The 12,741-nt window shown below is 46.8% G+C and overlaps 1 protein-coding gene across 1 annotated transcript in view; it reads left to right on the top strand.

The window, feature by feature from the left end:
• Window positions 1-12,741, top strand: part of LOC141257118 (pantetheinase-like) — an 80,448-nt gene that overhangs the window by 15,677 nt on the left and 52,030 nt on the right. The window contains exon 2 of the mRNA XM_073671262.1: window positions 12,544-12,674. Coding sequence (XP_073527363.1) covers window positions 12,544-12,674 — 131 coding nt within the window. The remainder of the gene's footprint in view (window positions 1-12,543; window positions 12,675-12,741) is intronic.

Genomic DNA, 12,741 nt, shown 5'->3' with positions numbered 1-12,741 from the left:
GGAACTTCCGATTCAGGTATACGATATTGCAAAAGTATCGGAATTAAGTATCGGAATTCCGATACCGCGAATATCGGCCGATACCCGATATTTCAGTATCGGAATGCTCAACACTAGTCATTTGATAATTTCAAATATACAGTGGTGTCATTGAATTGATGCTGGATCTCTGTAACGTATGTTGTTTTGTCCATTACGACTATAGCTCCGCCTTTGTCTGCAGGTTTAATTATGATTGACTGGTCAGCCTGTAGTGATTTAAGGGCTTGTTTGTCCAAACTGGACATATTATGATGGTAGTGTATATGTCCTCTATCCATGTCGGATCGTAGTGTTTGAAACTAATTATCTATAAATTCAATGAAGGTCTCTACTGCATGTTGGTTACGTGGTGGTCGGTAGGTACTTTTGGGTTTAAGGCCCAGACCAGCTGCAGTAATGTGGGGTGAACCTATGGGGGGTGAATTGGTAGTGTTGGGGGGGGGGGGATTCCTGTGAAAAGTGTGCTTTGAGTCTGATGGAGCGATAAAATCTTTGTAATTCCATATCTAATGTCAAAGTATTACACCTGTTAGAAGGACAAAAATTGAGACCTTTCTGAAGAACAGCAATTTCAGCAATGCTCAGAGAGCGTGAGGAAATGTTCACTACAAGTGGGCTATACCTGGGAGCGGGTCACTCGAACAAAGTCCGTGTTGCCTTTTCTGGGTGCCTCCTCTCCTTGTCCTCTTCTTCTGAAATTCTTCTTGCGGTTGCCTAAAAAATGAGTAGAGGTGGTGAGGTCGCGTCTGTCTGCCTCCGATCCCGAGGTAGATTGATCTGTAGTGGAGTGCCCGAAGCATGTAAAATTTCGTCTGGGAGTCTGTCTGTCTCGCCATCTGTAGACACGATTCTGTTGGTAATCTCCGGAATCTCTAGTGAACTTAGTACGTTTCCTGCTCTCGGTGTCCCATCTATGTTGTTCGATGGTGGCCTGGGTTTTTTTCTTCAGGATTTCAAATTCCTCACTCGGGATTAATGTTGATAGCTGCGTCTCAATGTTGGTAATCTGTTCTTTGGAAGAAGAAATTGCTTTCTGCAGGAATTCAATGGTAAGGGTCATTAAATCAAAAGAACATTTGTTGAGAATACGTTAAAATTTTGTACAATATTCCCCTTGGTCACTGAACAGGGTAGAACGAAGTGGTACCCTCAAGCCTTGTGGAATGCGCTGAACGCATACGTATTCAGTCAATGTGGCACAGTGAAGTTCGATATTATTTAAGTGACGTAATTCCCTTTCCCTGTCTCTTCCTCGTGTTTCCTTTGGTGGAGCTTGGAGGAAATCGCAGGATAGGTTAGATTGAAAAATAATTTGAGAAGTTTCTTCAGCATTATAGAAGAATGTGTTGGAAGACGTCATGACAAGTGTTGAGCGAACATGCTCGACACTGCTCGGTACTCGCCTGAGCATCACGCTACTCGGGATGTTCGGTGAGCACCGAGCATTTCCGGGTTACTCGGGCGGGAGCTCGGGTCTCCGCCCTGCATGTTTGGCGCTCTTTACAGAGCCAATGAACATGCAGGGATTGCCAGCCAGTCACTGTAATGCTGCAGCCATGTTGGTTGTGGGCATTACAGTGATTGGCTGGCCGCACAGCGTCACCTTGAGTATTTAAAACCAGGCGCCGCCATCTTGGACACAGTCGCTCCGGATTAGACAGTGTAGGGACAGCGCTGCTGATTTAGGGAGAGATATAAACTGCGAAATAGTTAGTGTAGGGTCTGTAATGGCTGCCAGAACAAACAAACAGTCCTTTTCAGGACTAATATCCATCCCAGATACCAGGCAGGCAGGCTGCATAGGAGACACAGTGGTTATACCAGCAAACGCTGCATTACAGTCCTGTGTGCTCCTGTTGCTGAAATTGCTGGACTTAGCACCAGGTGTCGGGGGCCAGGAAAAATCCTTTTTTTTTCATCTAAATCCTCCTTTTTTTTTCCTCCTTCACATTGTACAAATACCCGTCTTATTAACCTTTTGGTGTCCCCCCCCCCCCACCTCCCCCCAAAAAAAAGCATGTCTCTGATTTTTCAGACACAAATATAACTGTTGAAAATAGTCTGGTGTAGGCTAGAGAAACAGAAGTGTTGTTTTGCACTTCCACGGTTCAAACCTCTGTATTATCCATTTTGGGCCATTTGTATCTAAAAAAAAAAAAAAAGCAGTTTGAGTGTGTCGCTCACTGTTCAGCCGCAAATATCTCTATTTAAAAAAGTGTGGTATACCCCAGTAAACAATAACTGTGGTTTTGCCATCCCACGGTAAAAAATCTCTATTATTCAGGTTTTGGTATATTTTCCGTAAAGAAAAACAGTAGTGTCTCCTGACTGTTGTGACACAAAAATATATCTGTTGAAAATAGTCTTGTGTAGGCCCGACATCCCAGTGTGGTTTCGCAGTTCCACGGGTCAAATCGCTGTACTATTCAGTTTTGGGCCTTTGGTATCTAAAAAAAAAAGCAGTTTGAGTGTGTCGCTCACTGTTCAGCCGCAAATATCTCTATTTAAAAAAGTGTGGTATACCCCAGTAAACAACAACTGTGGATTTCCTCTTCCACGGTTCTAATCTACTCTTTATTACCCTTTTTCCATTGATAGTGCAAGTGTAAGCTATTTTACTTCATTTACTATGGGCAAGGCGCGTGGCAAGGGACGTGGAAGTGGACGTTCTGGTGATGGTTCGTGCAGAGGACGGGGCCGTGGCCAAGGTGAAAATGTGCCACAACCAACAGCCACATCTCCTCGCTCCCACTTCTTGACCGAATTACTAGGGAAGCACAGAACAACACCAGAATTGAGAACTGATCAGTGTGAACAGGTTATTAATTGGATAGCAGATAATACTTCCTGCTACCTGGGCACCACCACCTCCGGTCTGTCTTCCACACGGTCAACTCTTAGTAGCCGTGAGTCTCGACCGCATACTCTTCCTCACCCTGATGCTCCTTCCTCCCACCATGCCGAGTGTCGTCAGACAGCAAGTGATCCCACACTTGGACACTCTGAAGAGCTGTTCACTGGTCCATTTCCATATTTGGGCCCCTCGCCTGATACGCTTGAAGTGGTGGAAGAGGAGATCCCATGTTGCGATGCCCAAATATTTGAACAGCCACGGCCACAGGAAGTCGACGTTGGCAATCTGTCACAAGAGGTGGACGATGACGAGACACAATTGCCATGAAGTGAGGAGGAGGATCGTGGTGGATGATCTAGTAACTGACCCAATGTGGAAGGAGGACATGCAGAGTGAGGCCAGCAGCACACAGGGGGAGGGAGGCAGAGTACTGCAACAGGCAGGAAGAAGTAGTGTGGTGGCCGCAGACAGAAGGCAGGCAACCGTTCCCCGTAACACCAACACGAGGGACGTTGCCAGTACAAGTGGTAGGTCTTCCAGAGTCTGGAATTTTTTTAAAGACTCTGCTGATAACCCCAAAAAGGCCATATGTTCCACCTACCATACCAGCATCAGCAGGGGTGACAAAACTACCAGCCTGACCACCACCAGCATGATCAGGCACATGGCAGCAAAGCACCTGACTTTGTGGGGCGAAACCCAGGGTCCACGACCAGTGTCAGCGGGTGTCACCACTGCTTCTTCCACTGTTGTGCGTGCAATAGAACCCCCTGTTGTGTGTGCAAGGCAATCCCCTGTCCATACTGCATGTAAAGATGCCCCCTCCTCTCAGTCTTCACTTGTTATGGCAGTTTCTCAAGAAACAGCATCAACGTCCACGTCCACGTCCCACCGCAGCGTTCAATTGTCCATATCCCAGACCTTTGAACGAAAGCGGAAATTCGCAGCTAACGCCCCACAGGCCACAGTCCTAAATTCGCACATTTCACAACTGCTTGCGTTGGAAATGCTGCCTTTTAGGCTTGTGGAGACGGAATCCTTCCGCAATCTCATGGCGGTAGCCGTCCCTCGGTACTCGGTCCCCAGTCGACACTATTTTGCCCGGTGTGCCATCCCCGCACTACACAAGCACGTGTCCCAAAGCATCTGCCGTGCCCTCAACAACGCAGTTACAGGGAGAGTCCACCTGACAACGGACACGTGGACAAGTTCTTGTGGCCAGTGACGGTACATCTCTCTGACGGCACACTGGGTAAACATAGTGGAAGCCGGGACCCAGTCGAACCTTGGGATGCAACACATCCTCCCCACACCGAGGATTGCGGGCCCTATATCAGTCAGAGTTGCCCCCACAGTGTACAGCTCCTGCGCATCCTCCTCCTCATGTTCAGCCTCCATCTCAGATATCACCACATCAGTTACAAGCTGGAAGCATTGCAGTACTGCCTCCGCCAAGCGGCAACAGGCTGTGCTGAAACTCATAAGCTTAGGTGATAAACCTCACACTGCTTGTGAGTTGTGGACAGCTGTGAAAGAGCAGGCAGATCTGTGGCTGAGACAGCTGAACCTACATCCCGGCATGGTCGTGTGTGACAATGGCCGTAACCTGGTGGCGGCTCTGAGGCGAGGTGAGATCACACACGTACCATGCCTGGCTCATGTGCTTAACCTTGTGGTTCAGCGGTTTCTTAAATCGTACCCTGAGTTGCCAGATCTGCTTGTGAAAGTACGCCGCCTGTCAGCTCATTTTCGCAAGTCGGCTACAGCTTCCGCCGCCCTTGCTGTGTTGCAGCAGCGTTTGCAGCTTCCGGCACACCGACTGGTGTGTGATGTCCCCACACGTTTGAACTCTACCCTCCACATGTTGCAAAGGATTTGTGAGCAGAAGAGAGCAGTTGTGGAGTACCAGCTGCAACAAGGCCGTCGATATTCAGGTCAGACTCCACACATAAGACCTCAGGAGTGGACTTGGATGTCTGACATATGTACCATCCTGACAAACTTTGAGGAGGCCACCAAGATGGTGAGTGGCGATGACGCCATCATTAGTGTCAGCATCCCACTTGTCTATCTTTTGCAACGCTCTCTGTAGAGAATTAAAGAGGAGGCATTGCAGCCAGAGTATGATGAAATGGATCAAGAAGCCATAGCGGGCGATTACACACAGCCCAGCTTCATCTCATCCCAACGTGCATTGGGGGACAATGAGGGAGAGGAGGAGGAGGAGGAGGAGGAAGAACAGGAGCTGCTATCATGCGTTGTAGACGGTAGTACCTGTACAAGTGTCATACCGTCGGTTCAGCGTGGGTGGCCTGAGGACAGGGGGGAGGAGGAAGAGGAGGAGGAGGAGGAGGAGAGCATGGTCAGTCGTCATCTTGGTGAGGACACGGAAATCTTGCCCGTTACCAGTCTGGCACGCATGTCTGACTTTATGTTACGCTGCCTTAACCGTGACCCTCGCGTTGTCAAAATGTTGGGTGACAGTCATTTCTGGTTGGTGACACTTGTAGACCCCCGCTACAAGGAGAACTTTCACTCTCTTATTCCTGAGGTGGAGAGGTCTACAAAAATGGGGTAGTACCAGAAGGCCCTTGCTGCAGAACTCTTAAAAAAATTCCCATCTGAACACGCTAGCGGCAGAGGTCACAGTTCGTTGCCCAACCAAGGCGTACAGACGAGAGAGATGCAACTCCAATCCAGCAGAGGCAGGGGAACACTGTCAACGTTCTGGTACAGTTTTCTGACACCCGCCCAGCTTACAGGACCTGAGGCGCGGGGTACTCTCACAAGGAGTGGAAAGTTTCAAAAGATGGTGAGGGAGTACCTTGCTGACCGTACCAGCGTCCTCCGTGATTCCTCTGTGCCTTTTAATTATTGGGTATCCAAGCTGGACACTTGGAATGAACTCGCTCTGTACGCCTTGGAGGTCCTGGCCTGCCCTGCCGCTAGCGTGTTATCGGAGCGTGTTTTTAGTGCCGCTGGTGGAATTATAACTGATAAGCGCACTAGCCTGTCAACTGATAATGCAGACAAGCTGACCCTTATCAAAATGAACAAGGGCTGGATTGTGCCAGACTTCTCATCACCACCAAATGACAGCAGAATAACATAAAGTCAAATCCACTGTGTTATTTCGGGAAGTGTATTCACATGCACCGCTTCACACCCACACATGGGTATACGCTTCCTCGTTTCGGCTGTTTTATCTTCTTCTCCTTATCCTCAGCCTCCACCACCACTATACCACCAGGGTACCAGCATTACAAGTTCCTCCGTCCTTATTTTTGGCAGCTTTTGCTTGCAAGGCATAAGCAAATACTATGGGACACCCACTCCCCAATAATGGGACTTATGTTTGTAATATGCTGTACTGCATGGCTCTTGTAAGGGGCATTGCAAGTTGCTCCGTCCTTATTTTTGGCTGCTTTTGCTTGCAAGGCATAAGCAAATACTATGGGAGACCCACTCCCCAATAATGGGACTTATGTTTGTAATATGCTGTACTGCATGGCTCTTGTAAGGGGCATTGCAAGTTGCTCCGTCCTAATTTTTGGCAGCTTTTGCTTGCAAGGCATAAGCAAATACTATGGGAGACCCACTCCCCAATAATGGGACTTATGTTTGTAATATGCTGTACTGCATGTGACCCGCCCCCTGGGCCATGTATACACGTGTGTGGGATACCCGGTGCCGGGTCTCTGGGGTCTGTAGTCTCCGTGGCGGTGACCCGGTCCCGTGGCTCAGGCTGGTCAAACCAGTGGCAGTCTTTCTTAGGTTTTGAGGTTAATTGTCCGACTGCGCCACCCGTGGATTGTGGTCAGGGAGTACCACTGCTGCGAGGCAGACCGCTGAGGATGGTGTTGTGTGCGCAGCAGAGAATGGGATAACTCCCCACGGGAGGAGTATAGCCTCAGGGCAGTGAGTGTGGATGATGGGGGTGATTGTGCACGAGCGCAGCAGGAATGACTCAGAGTCTTTGCAGTGCAGTTCAGGGTCTTTACTGATGATTATAAGGTAGACCCTCCTGGGAGTACTGGCTAGCATAAGAGGCCTGGTCAGTCTGTGAGCAAGCAGGAGTTCCCCTGGCCAGGTGGAGTTGTAGGCCTCCCCGTCTGTCTGCACTCTTCCTGGCTACCTTGCTGTAAGCGGGTAGAAGTAGCCCACGTCCCTGAGTGTACCGTGTATTGCTCACCCGTATGGCTGGTGACTTGGGGCCTTCTGTTAGCCTCCGCTCCACGACGGCGGTGCTGGTCCCTTGCTTGTGACTGAGCCTCCGGGCTTCTATGGCCAGAGGACCTGAAATCCCCTGCAGGCTGGTTTCTGCTGCTGGATATATAAGTCCTCAGTCTCGGACTCCTGTGTCCGGTTCCTATTGTCTTCTGCCAGGGCGAGCTCTGCTCAGCTTCCAGCCCCTGGTCTTTAGCTCCTAGCTCCTACAGAGCTCCTTGCTGTTACTTTCCCTTGCTCTCACTCTGACTCTGACTGTTCTCTGTTCTCTGACTCACTCAACCCCGCCCCAGATCCAGTTTATAAGGGCAGAATTCTCCCCTCCCAGGACTGGGGCAGGAGGATGTTGCATGTTTAAGGGATCCTGACCAGGAAACCTCCCACTTGCTCTCCGACGTAATATCTCTATTACTGTGGTGACCAGACCCCTGGGGAGCCACACATGGCTCTTGTAAGGGGCATTGCAGTTCCTCATAATTTTTGGAAAGCCTTCCATTCACTGCTTAGGCCAACAGTGCACAGGAGACCCAGTTGCTATAAATGGAACAAAAGGTTTAGTTAATGCCCTCTGACCTCCATGTCATTTCCAAGGGGCATTGGAGTGCCTCGAAATTTTTGGTAGGCATTGCACTCACTGTATGCCCTATAACTGTGTAGCCGAACTACTCCTTTTGTTGCAGAAACATATCCTACAAGACATATCTGGTTGACTGGCCTGATATTGATGTGAATGGTCCCTGTTCCTCCTGCTCTTTCTCCTTTGCCACTACCTCATCCATCATTTATCACCTGAAGCTTTGTTTTAACGGGAGTCATAGAACTTGGATAGTAGCAGGAAAACATCCAGCAATCCTCGGAGGAGGTAGGATTAGCGCCAAAACGCTGACCACCTCAGGCCTAGCTACTACATACATGCGCTTGCATTATAACAAAACAAAGCAGATGCTAACTTCTATCATCCTCATCATGCTCCTCACCTTGGCACTCTCAACTCCACTGATGGAGAAGCCAGGGCCCACTGGAGGATTCTGATAGTCCGGTGGGCTCGGCCAATGCTGCCCTAAAGCTGGCCAGGCTAAGAAAAGTGTGGGAAAGGTTACCGGGACAAATAGGGGTGGCTGGGGACCAAGTATGGACACCCGACCACCCCCTGGAGGCTGGGGAGCAAGCGGGGACACCCGGCCACCAGGCAGCTGGGGACTGAGTATGGATACCAGGCCGCCTACACAGCCATGGCGTGGTGGCCAGATTCCACCTCCACATGCCTAAAAGGCCCAATTTAAAGTGCAAGCAAACAAACAGTATGGTATTGCAGCCTGGGGGTGGGTGGGTGGCAGGCTGCATACTTGCGCTTGCATTGCAAGGAATGGGAGAAGTACAATTGAACACTGCCCTGGGACAAGGACTTGAATGGGGATAGTTGCAAGTCTGCAATGACAGGTGCAAGGTGGGAGGCATCTTCGCATGTACCATGAACAGGGGTTTGGCATGCACACACTACAGCGGAATAGGCTCTCCTTCCCACTAAATGCACTGGGGAGTGCACAGGTAATGTTTTGGTATACGCACTTAATCTTATGTATAAGGCACACCAGGACAAATAGGGGCGGCTGGGGACTGAGTATGGATACCTCGCTGCCGAAGCAGCCATGAGGTAGTGGCCAGCTTCGGCCTCCTCCAAACTAAAAGGCCCCATTTCAAGTGCAAGCTAGCAGTATGGAATTGCAGTCTGGGGGTGGGTGGGTGGCAGGCTGGACACTTACACTTGCATTAAAAGAAAACATAGCAGATGCTAACTTCTGTCATCATCATCATGCTCCTCACCTTGGCACTCTCAACTCCACCGATGGAGAAGTCAGGGCCCACCGGAGGAGTCTGGTTCTCTGGTGGGCTCGTCCAATGCTGCCTAAAGCAGGCCGGGCTAAGAAAAGTGTGTGGGGGATGTTCAGAGGAGAAATAGGGGCAGCTGGGGACCGTTTATGGACACCCGGCTACCACCAGGCGGCTGGGGACAGTGTGTGGACACCCGGCCGCGGGGCGGCTGGGGACCGAGTATGGACACCCGGCCGCATGGCGGCTGGGGACCGAGTATGGATTCCAGGCCGCCAACACAGCCTTGACGTAGTGGCCAGATTCCGCCTCCACATGCCTAAAAGGCCCAATTTCAAGTTCAAGCTAGCAAGCAGTATGGTATTGCAGCCTGGGGGTGGGTGGGTGGCAGGCTGCATACTTGCGCTTGTGTTGCAAGGAATGGGGGAGGTACAATTGAACACTGCCCTGGGACTAGAACTTGCATGGGGATAGTTGCAAGTCTGCATCTTCTGATGTGGCAAGGATCACTTATGATGGGTACACTTTTAGACAGTGACCTGGGCGTCAGAGATGCTTCCAGGGGTCTTCCCCATGCTGTTCCCATGTCTTTTCAGCACTTTATGCATGTGTCACACAGCACATGGCCAGATAAGGTTGTGAAATGTTAAAATGACATTTCCCGGTGAATGCATTTGTCATAGTTGAAAGCAATACAAAAGTGCAAAAATGCATAAAAAATGCTACTTGTGAACATAGCCAAAGGTGTGGGGGAGTATTTTTGTTTTTGGTGATTTATTTTAACTTATACACAAGTCTTTTCCCTGGAAAGGAACTTCCTTAATATATTTCACAGGAAAAAAGTTTCACTTTCGTTTTTGAACGTTTTATTGTGAGCCTGTAAAAGTGGCTTAATACCTCTGACCATGTTGTTGACAGCAGTGACCTGGGGGTCAGAAATGCTTCCAGGGGCGATCCCCATGCTGTCCCCATGTCATTTGAGCACTGTCCCTATCGTTTTGGGCACTTGTTAGGCTTTTAAAAGACTGCCGGGGGTGCCACCGCAAAAATGCTCGAGTCTCCCATAGACTAACATTGGGCTCGTTGCTCGGGTCGAGCACCCGAGTTTCACGGCGAGCTCGGCCCGAACTTCGAGCACCCGAGCATTTTAGTGCTCGCTCAACACTAGTCATGACCTATCAGGGTGCTAATATATAGGAACTAATAGATAATAGGAAAACTATTGCACTCCTGATATAGGTTTGTGCCCGGGTATGTTACCAAATCAAATATAAGTCTATTATAATAACCCGGCACTCAAAACTTAGATTAAATTTCTTGATTTGATTTTAATGAAGTTTAATACAGTGTACAAACGTTTCGGTCGACCGAAACGTTTGTACACTGTATTAAACCTCATTAAAATCAAATCAAGAAATTTAATCTAAGTTTTGAGTGCCGGGTTATTATAATAGACTTATATTTATCTCTAAGTCTGTGTTCACACGTTCAGTATTTGGTCAGTATTTTACATCAGTATCTATAAGCCAAAATCAGGAGTGGAACGATCAGAGGAAAAGTATCATAGAAACTCGTCACCACGTCTGTATTTTTTACCCACTCCGAGTTTTGGCTTACAAAATACTGATATATATACCAATTAATCTGTATGCGGCATATAAACCGCCAGATAAGAAGGGATTCTGACAGATATTAAAATCATAAAGATACGTACAGATTAATTGGTATATATTGTTCTGAAGTGTCTGACTTTGTATTTTTGGACCTTTTTTGAGTATATGTACAAATACTGATGTAAAATACTGAATGTGTAAATGTGGCCTTAAAGGTATGAATAAAAATATCAGCTCACCATGCAGAAAACCTTCTTGAAAGAAAAGTAAAAAGGGTTTCAGAAAATGGTGACATAAACCAATTTTTCTAAATACATTTCTGAAATAAAAAGATTGTTCCTCATATATACAGGTGCGTCTCACTAAATTAGAATATCATCAAAAATTAATTTTACATTTCTTCAATACAAAAAGTGAAAATCATATATCATATAGAGTCATTACAAACAGAGTGATCTATTTCAAGTGTTTATTTCTGTTAATGTTGATGATTATGGCTTACAGCCAATGAAAGCACAAAAGTCATTATCTCAGTAAATTAGAATACTTTATAACACCAGCTTGAAAAATGTTTTTAAAATCCGAAATGTTGGCCTACTGAAATGTATGTTCACTAAATGCACTCAATACTTGGCTGGGGCTCCTTTGGCATCAATTACCAGATCAATGCGGCATGGCATGGAGGTGATCAGCCTGTGGCCCTGCTGAGATGTTATGGAAGCCCAGGTTGCTTTGATAGCAGCCTTCAGCTCATCTGCATTGTTGGGTCTGGTGTCTCTCATCTTCCTCTTGACAATACCAGGTCAGGCGAGTTTTCTGGCCAATCAAGCACAGTGATACTGTTATTTTTAAACCAGGTATTGGTACTTTTGGCAGTGTGGACAGGTGCCAAGTCCTGCTGGAGAATGAAATTTCCATCTCCAAAAAGCTTGTCGGCAGAGGGAAGCATGAAGTGCTCTAAAATTTCCTGGTAGACGGCTGCGCTGACTTTGGTCTTGATAAAACACATTGGACCTACACCAGCAGATGACATGGTTCCCCAAACCATCACTGATTGTGGAAACTTCACACTAGACCTCAAGCAGCTTGGATTATGTGCCTCTCCACTCTTCCTCCAGACTCTGGGACCTTGATTTCCAAATGTAAATTGGAACTCTGGGACCTTGTGGAGTGTGTCAATGACTGCCTTCTGGGCATCTGTCAAGTCAGCAGTCTTCCCCATGATTGTGGAGCCTACTGAAACAGACTAAAGGGCCTTTTTAAACGCTTAGGAAGCCTTTGCAGGTGTTTTTTGTTAATTATTTTAATTTACTGAGATAACGACTTTTGTGTTTTCATTGGCTGTAAGACATAATCATCAACATTAACAGAAATAAACACTCTATTTGTAATGACTATATAATATATGAGTTTCACTTTTTGGATTGAAGAACTGAAATAAATTAACTTTTTGATGATATTCTAATTTAGTGAGATGCACCTGTATTTGGTATTACTGTAATCGCACTGACCCGGAGAATCATGCAGCCAGGTTTTGTTTTTACCACAGAATGAATGCTGTAAAAACAAAATCTCCAAAACAATAGCAGAATTGCAGTTAATTTTACAATTTAAATACATTTGGTATTTTGTTCTGGTTCTCCAGTACATAGATAGTATGGTTAAAAAAAAAGTGTCTTCAAAACTACAACTTTTCCACAAGAAAACAAGCCCTATATGATTATGCATACAGAAAGCTAAAAAGAGAATGGCTCTTGGAGTAAGGGGAGGAAAAATGAAATCACCAGCGAAAATTGACTGAAGCAGGAAGGGGATAATCTGTGACTATAAACAAATATTTGTACATATTTTTGCTTTGTCTTTTTTTCTGTTTTTCATTTTAGTTTTATTTTATATTATTTATATAGTTTTCTTTGGATACTCTGCTCTAGACTTCAATTTCACATAAACACTTTACACTGAAATGTTTTTTTCTAGGGTGCTCATTTAATTGTTACCCCAGAAGATGGTATATATGGTTGGAGATTTACAAGACAAACAATTTACCCTTTCCTGGAAGATATTCCTGATCCCAGTGTCAACTGGATACCATGTTCTCACCCTGAAAGGTACGCTAATAGTCTATCTAAACATGTTCTTTCCAAACATAAAAACAAATTTGTTAGCAAATGTCTT

Source organism: Phyllobates terribilis, unplaced genomic scaffold (genome assembly GCF_046119375.1).
Source record: "Phyllobates terribilis strain yellow unplaced genomic scaffold, ASM4611937v1 Scaffold_3__8_contigs__length_932513732, whole genome shotgun sequence".
In the NCBI taxonomy this organism is placed as follows: domain Eukaryota; kingdom Metazoa; phylum Chordata; class Amphibia; order Anura; family Dendrobatidae; genus Phyllobates; species Phyllobates terribilis.
Note: the sequence above shows the minus strand (reverse complement) of the source record. Positions and strands in the feature narration are given on the sequence as shown.